General features: G+C 40.8%; 2 protein-coding genes across 2 annotated transcripts in view; one reads left to right on the forward strand and one right to left on the reverse strand.

Moving 5' to 3' along the window:
• C8H1orf123 (chromosome 8 C1orf123 homolog) overlaps positions 1 to 4,798 on the forward strand; it is a 7,190-nt gene extending 2,392 nt beyond the window's left edge. Inside the window, exons 5-7 of the mRNA XM_026854487.1 lie at positions 301 to 378; positions 3,645 to 3,710; positions 4,526 to 4,798. Of these exons, the coding sequence (XP_026710288.1) occupies positions 301 to 378; positions 3,645 to 3,710; positions 4,526 to 4,603 (222 nt within the window). The 3' untranslated portion in view covers positions 4,604 to 4,798. The remainder of the gene's footprint in view (positions 1 to 300; positions 379 to 3,644; positions 3,711 to 4,525) is intronic.
• A 1,795-nt stretch (positions 4,799 to 6,593) lies between these two features.
• On the reverse strand, positions 6,594 to 14,945 carry CPT2 (carnitine palmitoyltransferase 2). Its single transcript, XM_026854483.1, has 4 exons — positions 14,457 to 14,945; positions 14,238 to 14,344; positions 8,547 to 9,851; positions 6,594 to 7,618 (listed from the first exon to the last, which is right to left on the reverse strand). Exons 1-4 carry the CDS (start codon positions 14,561 to 14,563, stop codon positions 7,287 to 7,289), a joined length of 1,851 nt encoding a protein of 616 aa, XP_026710284.1. The 5' UTR covers positions 14,564 to 14,945; the 3' UTR covers positions 6,594 to 7,286.
• Between the last annotated feature and the right edge of the window lie 355 nt (positions 14,946 to 15,300).

Genomic DNA, 15,300 nt, shown 5'->3' on the forward strand with positions numbered 1-15,300 from the left:
CCCCCCCCCCCCCGTCTCAAGTGTAGAATAACCTGATACATTTCAAGTGAAAAAAACAAAATCATATCACTGAAATTAGAGGTGATTTTATAATTCCCATACTGGTTTCCTTTTGAAGGCTTCCTTGTGGCAGATTAAGAAATTTTAGTTCATTACCACCTATTAAACAAGCTCTAGGATTTTGCTGTCACTAGGGATATCAGAGTTGATAGTACTGCCTTTAAAGTAATTAATTCCTAGACTAATGGTTGTCACTGTCTTTATTGGCTGAAAACTAATGGTATTCTGACTCAATTATAGGCTGAAGACAGTGAGAAATTCAAAACGATAGTGGAGTTTGAATGCCGAGGTCTGGAACCGGTTGATTTTCAACCACAGGTGAGTTCTTATTCATGATTTGTTTCTCATTTTTCAAGAGCACTTCTTAAAGATTCTAGAGTGACAAAATACACGCTATTTGAAATGGTACTGCTCTTCCTGGAACATCCTAGACCTCCCCAGTTTTCTGTCCCCTCCACAGTTCTTTCTTTTACTTCGTTTGACTAAAAAAAAAAAAAAATAAAAAACAAACCACAAAACCACAAGGAGCTAACACTAACAACTTTGATATATTCTTTGTGCCAGTAAAATCTAAAATTAAACACACCTTGGAGTCATATTCAAATTGCCTCACAGGTGACCTAGCACTGCTCATCTGAATTAATTTGAAAGGTCTTTATTGCTCAGGTTATTGCAAAAGGGAGTCTTTCGGAAAGGGGAGTTCTGAGAGTGTGTAATTAGATAGCCATATTCAGGAGAGCACCATTTTGCTTCGTGGTGTCTTACAGAGTAAATGAAGTTCAAGTTATGAACAGTCTTCAGTATATGGCCTCTAAAAAAAAAATCAAATTTTCTTTGAGATTTAACATCTCCAAAGCCATAAGAAATCAATATTGTCATTTTTCCATTTGCAACTTGATCAGACAAAGACTGAAGATCAATGGCAGTTAAAGACTGGTGCAAAGTACACCTCAGGGCTAAGCTAATCTCCAGTGATTCATTTGCTTGTGCATGGTCATGCTTTATGCAAGTTAACTCCCTACTATATTTAACTTATTATTCCAGTCGGATTAGGTGTAAACAGACTGACAAATATAAACCTGTCTTATCCTTCCCTCAGACTGTGACACAGTGCTCAGAAATAGACCAAAAAAGCTGATCCTACAATGAATTTGGTATAAATAAAATCATCACTGTTATTTAAGTGAAGCCCATCTTTTGAGGAACAGAATGGTTATTAGTGTATTCATTTGAAAACTCTGCAGCCAAACCTAGGAACTCGCACTTCAAGAAAAATCCATGAGAAGACTATAGAATGTAGGAGATGTTTATAGCTCTGCATCCTAGCTGTCAGCTTTATTTTTATCTGCAGAACAAAGACTTGGCGGCTGTAATAAAGCTTTTAATTTAATATTCTCAAAGTTTGGTCTGTGCACTCTGTTGGAGAGCACGCCTGAATCCCTGAGCAGATATTTCAGTGAATCTTCTGATGCTTAGATAAATAAATATATAGACTTGTGTAGTTCCAAAGAATTCTATAAACTGCTTTACATTTGACATGATCCAAGCTGGCCTGGCTTCTCCACAACTTCAGAGCTGGCTTTTGATTAGCACCAAACATAGCATATGGCCATAGCATTACTGTATTTTGTATTTTTTGTATAGACATAATACAACCATACCTGAAATCAGATTAGAGTAGTTCAGTGCTTGCGTATCTTAATTATAGTAGTTTTCTCAAAAATATTCTTTCAGTTTGAAAGTATCCTTTGATTTTCTGATATAAACCCTCTTTTCCTACCTAGTAGCAGCAACAAATTCAAACTAGGTATTTGTGTGTTCTGATAATGGCCAAGAACATTTTTTTCCCCCTCCACTTACTTGCCTGTATTGTTTAATGTGCTTAAGTAGATATATCTGCTGCAAATCTGATATACAATGTTTGGTTTTAATTGAAGATAGTTCAGCTTCTTTCCTGTCCTTGTCCCTCAGGTGAATGCTTCAACTAAAAAAATGAAGGTTTCTTTAAAAAATTTCTCTTAACCCTTCTTAAGCTTCTTTGCTTTGTGGCATAACCGATAGGTTAATAGGTATCAAAGGTGTGATGATTCACTGTGTTGTAAAGTCAATAGGTGTTTTTGCTTCTTTGGTGTATGTGTTTATGCTTTAGCTGTTGGTCCTTCACCAGTCAGCAGAGAGCACACAAGTCACTGCGTGTCCCAGCTGCCTTCTGCCGAGATTAAAGAATCTCTGCTCTGACGCCAAAGCTGTAAGAATGCAAGTCCTGCTGAGTGGCTGGTACAGAAGCTTCTAATTCCAGTCACATGGCTTCTTGTTCCTTGGAGGGCTGGTGAATGTCTCCAGGTGGCAAAAGCAGGGCTTCTTTTATTTTTCTACAGTTTGTTCTGTACTGCAGCTCTGCATTTTTGTCCCATGATGCTGATCTTCCTCTCCACCCCTAGCAATTCCCTTGGGATGGGCTTCTGACAATTTATATAAAGGCCATATTCACACTGTGCCTTGCCGACAGCTCTCCTGTTGTTACACTTGCCACACTTCATGGTTTATTTAACTCCCCAGTGCTTAACCTGCCATTCAAATCCCAGAATATTTTAAAATCACGTGGCTTGCTTCACACATTCTTACATAGTTAAATGTCTTGCTGGCACTAGTGGGAATTTATCAAAAATACAAGTTGCAGAAAACCAGGAAGAAGCTACCTTTGCTTTTTAGCTGCTGCTTAGTAAAATTCTGTAGTTAGAAATTGAAATGTAAGAAACTTTCCTGTATGCTACAGAGGTGGCTGAGATTTTTTAATTTACTTTTAAAACTAATAAAACTTAACTTACAGCTTGATAACCCTGAACTCTAAAATGAGAGAGCTGTTACTATAGCAGATAAAATATCTTGTTCTTGTGCTATACCCCACTGATACAGTCTTTCCTTCCTAGTGCTGTCCTTTCCTTCAACTCTTTAAATAACAGCAACAGTAACAACAGTGAAGGACTCTCTTTGAAATGATTGTTTGGCTGTCCTAATCTGTTCATTCAGCCAGTGGATACACATTTCACATAAAGCTTGCTAGTCAATTCTGTACCTAAATCCAATACAAACTGCTCCTTCTCTAGAGTGTCTTGGATTCTGACAATATTTAAGCTTAAACTATTAACATTCTTTCACTGCAAGAAAAAACCAGGAAGTGGAAGTTTATTATGAAGCTATCTCACACATCATGCCTATATGGAGTATGGATTCTAAACACAGAACTATTAGTAGTTGGATGCTGCTACATAAACTCAGAAACTTGGGTTTAACATTATCAAGAATACTTAAAAATACGTTTTTGGCAGGAAAAATAGAGAAGCAGTGTTCTCTCATTTTACTCCGTTGTTGCTTCAGTTGAATTTTCCCAAGTCACCAACAGGTTCACAACCTTATACTGACCCTTAACTAGGAAAGAGTTTGACCATTCTCTCTACCCAATTTAAAAGAAGTACAGTAAAAGCGTGTGCTGAGTTACTTTCTTTAAATATGTTTCAATGATTGTATTTGTTATTTTCTTGGTACAACCTATTCTTAAAAACTTCCTGCAAATGTGTTTGCAGGCAGGGTTTGCTGCTGAAGGTGCAGAATCTGGCACACCTTTCAACGACATAAACTTGTTAGAAAAGGTATGTTGTCTTAGTTTCATTAGTAAATCTAATTATCTAGCTTTCTTTCCCTAAATCACTAGTCCAAAATACACACCCTGCACATGGAAGAGACTTGTTTTACTGTTTCATGTAGGCACAGGAAGGTCATAGATGGAGAAACTAAATCAACTATGAACAACCAGCATTACTAACAGCGTCATTTTAGAAGTATGTATTTGATAGCTCAGCAGCGGACAAAAGCAGAAATCCAGCTTTTAAGTCTTGGGAATTCCAGCGAGCAAACACCTGGAATGCCAAATAACCCCAGGGTTATTCAGAGCGGTGAACTGATTTTTCTAGGAAGATGCCTGCACTTTTTTCTGTGCACTGAGATATTAAAAAGTAATATAAAGACACCGTCCTTCAAAGCTCAGGATGACGACTCCAGCATTGCAAATCTTCCTTGGCTGTGAGCAAGAATCTCAAGGTCAAATTTATTCCCTGGTATCCTACTTGGCAGGGATCTGCTTGTCTGCTTACCCACCTGACTAGGGTATTGTAAATGATAGATAATCCTTTCATCTGCCATGGTTGCTGTCTTGGCTGTGAACTACATATGAAAAAAAAAATCATTGTTAAAATCACAGAGACTGAATCTGACTTAATTTCAGGTCAGTGCTCTTGCTCCTCTCAGATACCAAAACTTAGCTTAGTGACTGCACAGTGCTTTCCACACAAATCTAAGACCCAAATTTTGAGTGAGGCTTAGTTTCAGTTTGAATTCCAGTCTCTGTTTTAGACACAATTGCATTCTATCCTCTGCGACTAATACTGTGAAATCTTATTTCCTATAGGATTGGAATGACTATGATGAAAAAACAAAGGAATCTGTTGGAATCTATGAAGTTACTCATAAATTTGTTAAATGCTAAAGTTCATACCCCTAATACATCTTGCCATGGTTACTGATGGAGGAGCTGTAACCATGGGAGACACAGTTTCCTTGGAGATACTTTCACATGGCTGTACTTCAGAAATGGATATCTTAAGTTGTACTTACTGTCCCCAGCATGCCCTAATAAAATATTTTCCACAGAGCACTTTGCTATGGCCTCAGTACATACAGGATATACACTTGACTGAACTGTGCCATTTTCTGAATGGTTTTTGGGGGAATATATATGGTTGTGGTAGACTGTAGCTTAACTACTGTATCAACAGTAACTACTTACAGCCTTAAAGTTTTTAATAGCCTATCACCAAGAAGTACCCACATTTGATTCCCTAAGATAAGCAAATAAGGGCTTTTCCCTCACCCCTCCTATTATCAGGAAATGATTATGAGCAATAGTAAAGGGACTGTCTTAACTGTTCAAGGGAAAAGGTACATCTCTGGTAGCTTTCTGCCAGTTCAGATGAAGACACTGAGGTGAGTTTACTGAGAACACTTATTAAGCTTGATTGCTATTGACACCATAGCTGTCACAATCTTCTTAAAATCGAGTTATCTTTCCCAGTATGTCATTAAGTAAACCTCACTCATTTCTAGTTCAAGACAGACTTTGTACTTCTTGGCAAGTGTCCTCACAATCTTGCCAGCTGTTCTCACATTTAAAAAAAAAAACAAAAACCACACCAACAAAAAAATCCCCACCCAAATCTTCCTTAGTGAATTTCATTCAAAAGACTTCTGGTCTGATTACTGTTTTGTGATACATTATTATTTCTTTCATCCTCCCAAATGATCACCTTCCTTTCTTTGTTTAAATAAGCAAGAACAATCATGGTAAGTTTTAAAATAATCCTTTTCAGCTGGAAACTGGAACAGCTGTAGAACAAATGGCCCTGACCAGAAAAAAGTCTATAAGCCTTTGGCCTTACATATTTAAAGCATGCCTCTCCCCTTCCTAGCACTGTCAGTTCATACTTCAAGACAAGGTATTGCTTCCAATTACTGTGATAAAGAAAAAAAGACCCTGGGAGAACCTGGAAGCTGAGATATCCAAAGGAAAAGTAAAGCCTCTGAACCTGATCTGACACATCCAACCAACATGCTCAGGCTTTTACGTTCTGCTAATATATCTAGTTCTCCGGGACACAGGGGGCTGCACTGGAAGACGTGAGCTGTGTTAGTTTTTACACAGAGCCACAGAAGCAAGCACTACTGTGCTGTTCAGCTCCAGAGAAAGACTAATCCTCCCAGAAGAAAAAGAGTGGAAGTCAAGAGGGTTTAAAAGGCAGAGGAGTTCAAGTTACACATACCGTAATGAATTTTGTGCAAAAAGGGGTATCTCATGCAATGGGCATCAGTGGCATAATGCCAGCAACTCTGAGCATCTTTGGCTTCTTGACTGCCAAATACCCCTTCCCCTTTTGCTGTCAGCTACTTTGTAGCTGGCAGAGTCCCAGCTGTGAATAGCACACGAGGAACTTGTCTGCATCAGTTTCATATCGCATTCACAGCATCACTAAGTTTTACTGATGTCTGTGCTCAAGCTCTCCTGCAGTCTTTCAGAGTTCTGATAAACCTTGGTCTAGAATTTCTGCAACAAACCCCAGTGCATTGAAGACGCAGCTCTAGGCACTAAGACTAGCATTTGCTACAATAAATAAAGTCAGAACTTCTAACAGATAGAACAAGGAAGAAACAGGAAAACATTCTGTTGAGGTTACTTTTCCCCAGTAAGAGGAAGCTTGGAAAGAGAAAACTTCAAAAGATAAAAGTACAGTGATTTTTCTTTTTTAAGGCACAAGAGCACAGGTTTATGTAGCAAAACAAATGCAGATTATTGGACAGACTTCATGTATGAGAGCCAACGCTGCAAAATGCTTTCAGTAGTATTCTTTTCAACCTTTACAAAAACCACGAACTATCTATAAATTAATTCCAAATTAATTATAAATTACTGTATAATTTTGATATGGCAATAAAAAACCACTGTGGTTATTAATAGATAGCTTTATTATAATACAGTCTTTTCCAGTCAATTTAACAACACAGTTGGTGATTGCAGGTTACTTAAAACCTCCCACTTCATTTTTTGGCTCTCAAAAAGCTGTTACAGTGGAAAGGCTTCAAGCAGTTGAGGCACAATCAGTTCTGATATCAATTCAAGTTTAAAGAGAAAAGTAAGTAAGTGTGACAAGTTAGTAGGCAAACTTACTGCCAGAGTGCAAATATAACCACTCTTTCTTATTTAAAATTATTGCTTTTTTTTTGTTTGTTTTTAAATCAAACCGTTTAAGAGTGGTATCACAGTACTGTAGTCTGAATACTCATGGAACAGATGTTTTAAATTCAGAAACCTGTTAACAATGCTTTTTATTTTAAATAATGTGTTTTAAGAACACGTGGATCTGTTGGAACAGATGGATCTGTTAGTTAATTTTGACATTGTGAATGTATTTCTTGAAACATGCATTCAGGGTCTGTACTTGATTTCTTTAAAATAGACACAAATTTCATAGTGTATCTAACAGCATTCAAGTTCAATGAAGATAAATGGAGCCAATTAAGCTGGGCAGTCTTAGTCATGTTGAACACTGATGAGTATGCCAATTAGACATGGTCTGCATTTTGTACTGCAACTGTAAAGTGTTCCAACGTTTTTACGTCTAACTACCCACTTTCTTGCCCTTTAAAACATTAAAGATATCTTCTAGTGATTTGTATATACACTGAAGGAATTCTTTACCGTTCCTAGTTGGGTAAGAGGAAACATTACAACCTATCCAATCATCATGTACCTGATATCCTACTCCAAAGCCATCAGACACCACTGGGCCAAATCCTCCCAACTTCACGGCTGGGCTAACCAATGTGCTTGTAGAAATGATGTTGTGATTAAGCCGAGCATAGGCTTGGTCTTGATAGAAATCAGGCAGCGCAGTACCTTTGGATGATGCTAAATAGCGCAAGCTAAAGAGATGTCGGTCAAATCCCTGACCTGTTAAAATAAAATAACAAGAATTAGAGAGATGATTGATTTTTGTGAAGTAAACGCACTTATTTTGACAACACATTGTTTGTCAGCCACAAAAGAAGAGGTCTACAGAACTGGGGTTTATTTTCATATTAGCAGGAATTATTTTTCAGATGCCAGACATTCTGCACATTTAATGCACATATCCTAGGGAATGAGAGCTTGCTGTTTTGCTGCTAGCCTCAACCAGGAATCATGATAGTAAACAGAAGAGCAATGTTAACAGACAATTTTAACAATACATCACATTCTTTGAATAGCTATTTAGCTGAACGTATCCAAGGTGTTTAAAATGGAGGAAAGCTTTCCTAAAATTTATGAATCTGAAGAGGAAGAGGATCTTGCATCAACAAAAGGAGGTAAATTTTAGACTATGGGGTAACGTTCAACAGTCAATTTTACTGAAAGAATACAAGTTATGCTTCTAGGAAGGACAATTCAAAAGAAAGCATTTAGTAAAATACCAGGAGTAGCACAGCCAAAGAATCAGTTTGATTTCTAAGCTGTTAAAGACTTTATCCCCTGCAGGGATAAGATAGTAACTCCTCAGAAATAAAGCCAAAGTTCTTGGTTGCCTTGGGGAGTAGGACACACACTAAGTATTTATTAAATCTTCAAATAGCCAGCTGCTGTAAGGACAAAACCTAAAGTATACAAAATTCTCAACACATCAACAGTGAAGTGGGAACCACAGAGGCATTCTCCTCCATTAAGAGACAAGTCTTAGAGAACGCATTTTAAACTGCAGTATTCTGTTACTGTTTTTGTCGAGTTTACATTAACATTTGACCTCCATCAAAATTAAATTATTTAGTTGTGAAGTAAATGTCTACAGCAACCTTAATGGACATTTTGGTGCAAAAGCAGGACTGTTTGATATATTCCTACTTACCCATAGCAGCTTCTTTTGTCAAACGGCCATGGTATTTTGAGCACTCCACTATCAACTTCTGAAGTTCTTCTGTGCTGTGTTTTGCCAGTTCCTTGACAAAAGCTTCCGAACATTTCTTTGTATGGATAGAGGCAGGACGTATAGTTTCTGTACGACCATGTTTGAAAGCTGCAGTACTACAAGACTCGTATGTAGCAACAGTCTGATTGTACTGTCGAAGGAAAGCCATCTGGAAGGCAAGCTGAGCCACAGCATCTGGGCTTAACTTCTTCTGCTTTAGAAGGTCCTTGCCCCCTTCATGGAACTGAATCAGATTAAGAGACAGTGATTCTACAGTAGCATCAAATTTCTGTTTGGCTTTGGTAATTCCTGCTTTTAAGGCATCATTCAGCTTAAAGTCAAGCTTCTGCACTGCTCCAGACGAGTCTACTGAAGCAGGCTGGGACTGGGGACTGATGGCTGGTGCCTTGGTGCTATCTTTAAAAACCTCATTCTGGAACCTGAGCACAGCTACACCATCTCCCCAGGAATGTTCAAAATTAACTCCTGCGGTGCCATCCTTAGTTATGATAAGATTAAAAGATTTGTCATACCAGCGGTTGGCACCATCTCCATGCAACATAGTGTGGGACAAGTGCACAAAGTCTTTGATGGAAAAATCATCTAAACTTAAACAAAACACAGCAGAGTCTACTTTCTGAAGAGCTTCTTCATTGCCATTATCCAGTAGATTCTTTCTCAGCAATGCCCATGTATCTCGGTTTTCACTGGAGAGGTAGCCAAGAGGGAAGGCTGGGGCTGGACTGTTGTCACTAAGGATGTATTTCAAGTGTGCTTGTATTTCTGAAGGTTTCAGCATGTTTCCATCTCTATCAAGAACATCAAATACATAAAAATTCCCATGTCTCAGTACTAGTAAATGTTTTGCCTTTTCATCTGTATAAAGCTCGTCTCTGTTGAGTTTAGGCAGCCGCGTAGAATTGAAAAGCCTGAAGTACTGAGACATATCTAGGGGGTATGCATTGACCATGTAGGCACCAAACCAAGAAAGTGAGGAAGGCACAAAGCGGATAATTTTTTTAAAGATCTGAGTGTCACTTTTTTCTGGATTGAGGTGAAAAATCTCTGGTTCAAGATAACCAGCCCTGAAGGTCTTCATAAAACGTATAGCAGAAACAGTCATGTTCGTAGCTCGTACGAGCTGGTCATTGTATTCAGATTTTGGATCAGGATTAAAAGACATAAATGCATTAAAATTGAAAACAACAGGTTCACGTGCTTTTAGGTACATGTCAAACCAGGGACCTAAAAATGGAAAGTTGAGAAACAGGTCAGAACATAAAAGCAGCTGAGTCAGACCACAGGTTCATGTAGTCAACGTCCTGTCTCCAACAGTGATCATGAATAAGCACCTACCAAAGTATGTATAAACTAGAGAAACATATCACAGAATCATCTAGGTTGGAAAGGACCCTGGAGATCATCTAGTCCAACCGGTCGCCTAGCACTGTTCCCACCTACAGCATATTCTTAAGCTCTAAATTGACCCTACTCTTGAACACCTCCAGGGGTGGGGACTCCACCACCTCCCTGGGCAGCCCATTCCAACGCCTAACAACCCCTTCTGTAAAGAAATGCTTCCTAATATCTAGTCTGAACTTTCCCTGGTGCAACTTGAGGCCATTCCCTCTTGTCCTGTCATTTTCTACTAGGCTAAAGAGGCTCAAACCCAGCTCTCTGCAGCTTCCCCTCAGGGAGCTGTAGAGGGTGATAAGGTCTCACCTCAGCCTCCTCTTCTCCAGACTGAACAATCCCAGTTCCCTCAGCCGCTCCTCGCAGGACATGTGTTCCAGACCCCGCCCCAGCTTTGCAGCCCTTCTCTGGACATGTTCGAGTAACTCTATGTCCTTTTTGTAGTGAGTGGCCCAAAACTGAACACAGTAATCATGGTGCGGCCTCACCAGTGCCAAGTACAGGGGCAAGATCCCTTCCCTGTCCCTGCTGGCCACACTAATCCTGATACAAGCCAGGATGCCACTGGCCTTCTTGGCCACCTGGGCACACTGCTGGCTCATATTCAGCCAGCTGTCAATCAATACCCCCAGGTCCCTCTCTGACTGGCAGCTCTCCAGCCACTCCTCCCCAAGCCTGTAGCGCTGCTGGGGGTTGTTGTGGCCCAAGGGCAGACCCCGGCATTTGCCCTTATTGAAGCTCATGCAGTTGGGCTCAGCCCATGGCTCCAGCCTGTCCAGGTCTCTCTGCAGAGCCTCCCTACCCTCGAGCAGATCCACACTCCTGCCCAACTTGGTGTCGTCTGCAAACTGACTGAGGGTGCCCTCGATCCCCTCGTCCAGATCATCAATACAGATGTTAAACAGGAGTGGCCCCAAAACCCAGCCCTGAGGGACACCACTCATGACCGGCTGCCAGCTGGATTTAACTCCGTTTACCACAACTCTCTGGGTCCAGTCGTTCAGCCAGTTTTTAACCCAGTGAAGTGTGCGATTGTCCAAACCTCGAGCAGTGATTTTTGCCAGGAGAATGCTGTGGGAAACGGTGTCAAAAGCCTTGCTAAAGTCAAGGTAAATTACATCCACAGCCTTTCCCTCATCCAATAAGCAGGTCGCCCTGTCATAGAAGGAGATCAGGTTTGTCAAGCAGGACCTGCCTTTCATAAACACATGCTGACTGGGCCTGAGCATCTGGTTGTTCCTCATGTGTTGCATGATGGTGTTTAGGATGAGCTGCTCCATCAGCTTCCTGGGCACCGAAGTCAAGCTGACAGGCCTGTAATTTCCTGGATCATCCTTCCGACCCTTCTTATAGATGGGCGTCACATTGGCCAATTTCCAATCAGTTGGGACCTCCTCGGTCGGCCAGGACTGCTGGTAAATGATAAGAGAGTGGCCTGGCGAGCACCCCAGCCAGCTCCTTCAGCACCCTCGGGTGTATCCCATCTGGTCCCATAGACTTGTGTATGTCTATGTGATGCAGCAGGTCACTGACTGTCTCCTGGATTGCAGGGGGGTTGTTCTCCCAGTCTCTGTATTCTGGCTGTGGAGGCTGGATTTCATCAATACTACTAACCTTGCTATTAAAGACTGAGGCAATGAAGGCATTAAGCACCTCAGCCTTCTCCTCATCACTTGTTACCAAATTTCCTCCTGCATCTATCAGGGGATGGAGACTCTCCCTGGACTTTCTTTTGCTACTGACATACTTATAGAAACTTTTCTTGTCATCCTTGATTGCAGAGGCCAAATTAATTTCCAGTTGGGCTTTAGCCCTTCTGATTTCCACCCTGCATAGCCTCACAGCCTCTGTAATCACTGTGTGTGGCTAGCCCCTTCTTCCAAAGGCTGTAAACTCTCCTTTTCTCCCTGAGTTGCAGCCAAAGCTCCCTGTGTCTTCTTTGGCATCGGCTTCTCTCAGAGCACCTGGGGACTGCCTGCTCCTGAGCCATTAACACTTCCTTCTTAAAGAGCACCCAGCCTTCCTGGGCCCCTATACCCTTCAGGAGAGTCTCCCAGGGGATCCTTTCAAGCAGGTGCCTAAACAAGACAAAGTCAGCCCTTCTGAAGTCCAGGATGTCAGTCCTGCTTAGCTCTCTCCTGACCTCTCTAAGAATAGAGAACTCTATGCAATAATTCCTTGAAGGATTCTTTCAACCTGCAATTATGATGAAATATACTGTTGGCTAATTGTAAAAACACTGTAGAGTGTCAATGTTATTACCAACAATGACCAATTTCTATGTTTTCTATACGGCTCAGTGATAAACCATAACTTCTGTGACATACAGTGCAGCTCCCCAGCACTGTATTTTGGTGCACACCTCATGTTTGGAATGGAACGTGCCTTTGCCTACTCTTAAACTACTATTTTCTGCAGCGCTCTGTCACTGAGGGCATGCTTCTCTTTAGAACCACCTTTTACTCTGATCCATCATTTTCCTCATTCTTGGCAGCATTCCTTCACCTGCATTTGCTGTCTTTCATTTCCACCTCCTTCCTCTTTCTATCCACTAAAATGATCAGCACAGGGCAAAACTCTTGACACCAGTGCATTAACATCGGTCTCTCAAGCTGGCAAACAGACAAGGTTAGAGGGCACCTCACGGTTATTCTTCCAGGCCCAGAACACTATGAAAAGCAGAATTGCATTTGGGATGAACAGGTCTTTTAGACAGTTTGTCAGTATGTCAAGAAGCATGATGTAACTCAAAGGTTTTGTGCTTGCCAAACCCAAGGGAATCAGTCATAGCTTTAGAAAGCAGTCACACCTTTACAACTGCCTTTGAGTATGAGTAAACGAAAATCCACGGGGCATAGGCAGAGAAGGGACTTCTTAAGTAGGTTCTATTTCATCATCATTAACAACTTCAAACTCAGTAAGCTCTGGTATTGCACGCTGACTGAATGCAGACCAAGGAAGCAAGTGCACACCAACTTCACGTCAAGGCAGCTGATGTATTAGAAATGATTATTCCAAAGCTGGATCAGTCCCAGGTAGAACCTTCTAGCTGGGCTGTAGAAGGGGAACGGGTAACCCAAGGACCTAAGTTACAGTTTTAACTCTACGTCCTCACAGGTGAGTAACTAGCATTCATCTACAGTTTTAAAACCATATCTGTCATCATCACGTAGCCTTTTAACCTTGAACTTGAAAGTCCAGGGTGGAGGCAACTATACATACTTTCAGAAACCAACTGCAAGTGGAACAGGTCTTTTATGAAGCCTAAAAAAGAATAACAATGAAAAGGAATACAAACACCCTACATTTCACAGACAAAAAGCAGCATGCTGGTTAGCATTGACAAACACCATAAAGCCACCAGTTAAAACCTTAGATGTTGTTCAAAGTGAACAGAAAGATAACAAACCAAACAATAGCTATTATGAAATAATCCGGTATTTTCTACAGAATTTGTGGTAGCTAACACCCTTATAGGTAGTCTCAACAGACAGCAAGGATAGAAGCGCTGGGCGACATGCAAATTTCTACTTTCATAGTTATTTGAATATTTCCACCTCTGTTGCTATCTACCAATACTCTCCTAAGCAGACACTTGTATTTGGAAGTCAGTGGAAACAATAATAAGGAACAATAATAAAAAAACTATATGCATGCTCTCCCTCCCTTATTTTTTCTTTGTTCTCATCTTCCTCTTTCTGTCACTTCTTTTATTTTGCTCTTTAAAAGAATACGGTTTTGTAGTTTGAGGGGATTTTAAGTCCAGAGCACTGACCACTTCTGCCTCACAAAATTTAGTCACATTCTGACCCCCACCCTCAGAGTTGTTTTCTTGCTAAATAACTTGGAATTATTTGAAAGTCATTACTTTAGTTTCCTTAAGGGAGTTACCAGTTAATCTCCTTTAGTAACCTAAATAGACAGCAATGAAAAAAGAAAAAAGATAAACTCTGTAAACTCAAATTTAAATACAGTAACTCATGAAAAAATATCGTTCCTCCAAAATCCATCTCTCCAGAATTCTAGTATATACAAGTTAGATGACCGGCATTCTTCTTTCCACCAGAGACTCAGAATTTGCTCAAATACAGTCACAAGACAGTATTCACAGCATGTTATTACAAGTTTATGGAGTAGAGAACTTAAGCTTATTTTATTTGTAGCACTATGTATCATAAAGATGATCTACAGACTCCTATATCCAGTAAGCCAGCGTACCTGTGATGTAACTAGTATGTTTGTTCTGACTGTCTTGAGCAACCAGTTGCTCATGCAGCTCTCTTCCAATTCCCTTTTCAAAGTGATGTGCAAGTTCTTCAGTTTTCCTAGAGCAATCAACAAGAGTCAAAATGCTGTCATAAGTCATATTTTTATATGTAATGCTTGGCTTTGAAGCAGCACATGTTACTGCGATATGCACATCTTGTTTGTCCATACCTGAATTGGTCATCATTTAAAAGCGGTTTCTGGGCATTCAGGTATCTCCTAATTGTATCTTCTAGTTTGGGAACTGGCAGTCTGAAGGAAGGAGAACACAGAGACATGCACTTTATGAGCAACGGTGCTAATGAAGCCTCAGTTTCTTACACAGTAGCCTCTCTCTTTGCCTCCTCTCTTCCCTATCCTTCCTCAGACCCCACATCATCCAAATGACTCAAAAGTTTTTTGTGGAAGAGAAGAAAGGAAATGATGGACATAGGTCATCACAGCATAAGGTTCTTGAAAACAAGGCAGAAAACCACCTTGCCTGTCTTGTTACAAAGGTATCGCAGTGAATGGTCTTCATACCTTACAGGGAATCCAGTGACATGGCCCCCTGCAAGGAGAAGTAGCTACAGAGAAGGCAGGCTTAGGTCGGTAGCCACCCCTGCATCAGGGCTTCCCCTCACTGCTGGGAGCTGAACAACTACTCTTCCTTGCAAACTTATCAGTGTAGTTGTCAGCTTAGCCTAAACATGAAAACATCCATTACACTCACGGAGGTTACTTTACAACCCGAAGGGATGTTTCAGTAGTAGGCTTTACTATTTACACTTTTTTTACTATTTATACAAAAACTCGTATTTACACTTTAGAAAACCAAATCGCCTCCCCTCCACTGTGACTCAGGACGAGCCCGCACAACAAGCAGCGCGCCCGGAGCGCGGTTGTACCGGGACGCCAGGAAGGGCATTTTCTCTCCCCTCTCCTCACAGCGGACACCCCAGGGCCGCCGCCACCGACCTCTCCCGCGCCCCCGCGGAGCCCGGTCCACCCGGTGCATTTTTTTCAGATACTCACT

This window comes from Athene cunicularia (genome assembly GCF_003259725.1).
Source record: "Athene cunicularia isolate RWA chromosome 8 unlocalized genomic scaffold, athCun1 chr8_part1, whole genome shotgun sequence".
Classification (NCBI taxonomy): domain Eukaryota; kingdom Metazoa; phylum Chordata; class Aves; order Strigiformes; family Strigidae; genus Athene; species Athene cunicularia.

Excerpts from the sequence above, each read along its gene's own strand:
- CPT2 (XM_026854483.1), bottom strand. The coding sequence starts at position 14,563 with ATGTCTCTGTGTTCTCCTTCCTTCAGACTGCCAGTTCCCAAACTAGAA. Across the intron at positions 14,345-14,456 it reads TTAAATGATGACCAATTCAG|GAAAACTGAAGAACTTGCAC; the intron begins GTATGGACAAAC and ends TGATTGCTCTAG. Across the intron at positions 9,852-14,237 it reads ACATACTAGTTACATCACAG|GTCCCTGGTTTGACATGTAC; the intron begins GTACGCTGGCTT and ends TTCCATTTTTAG.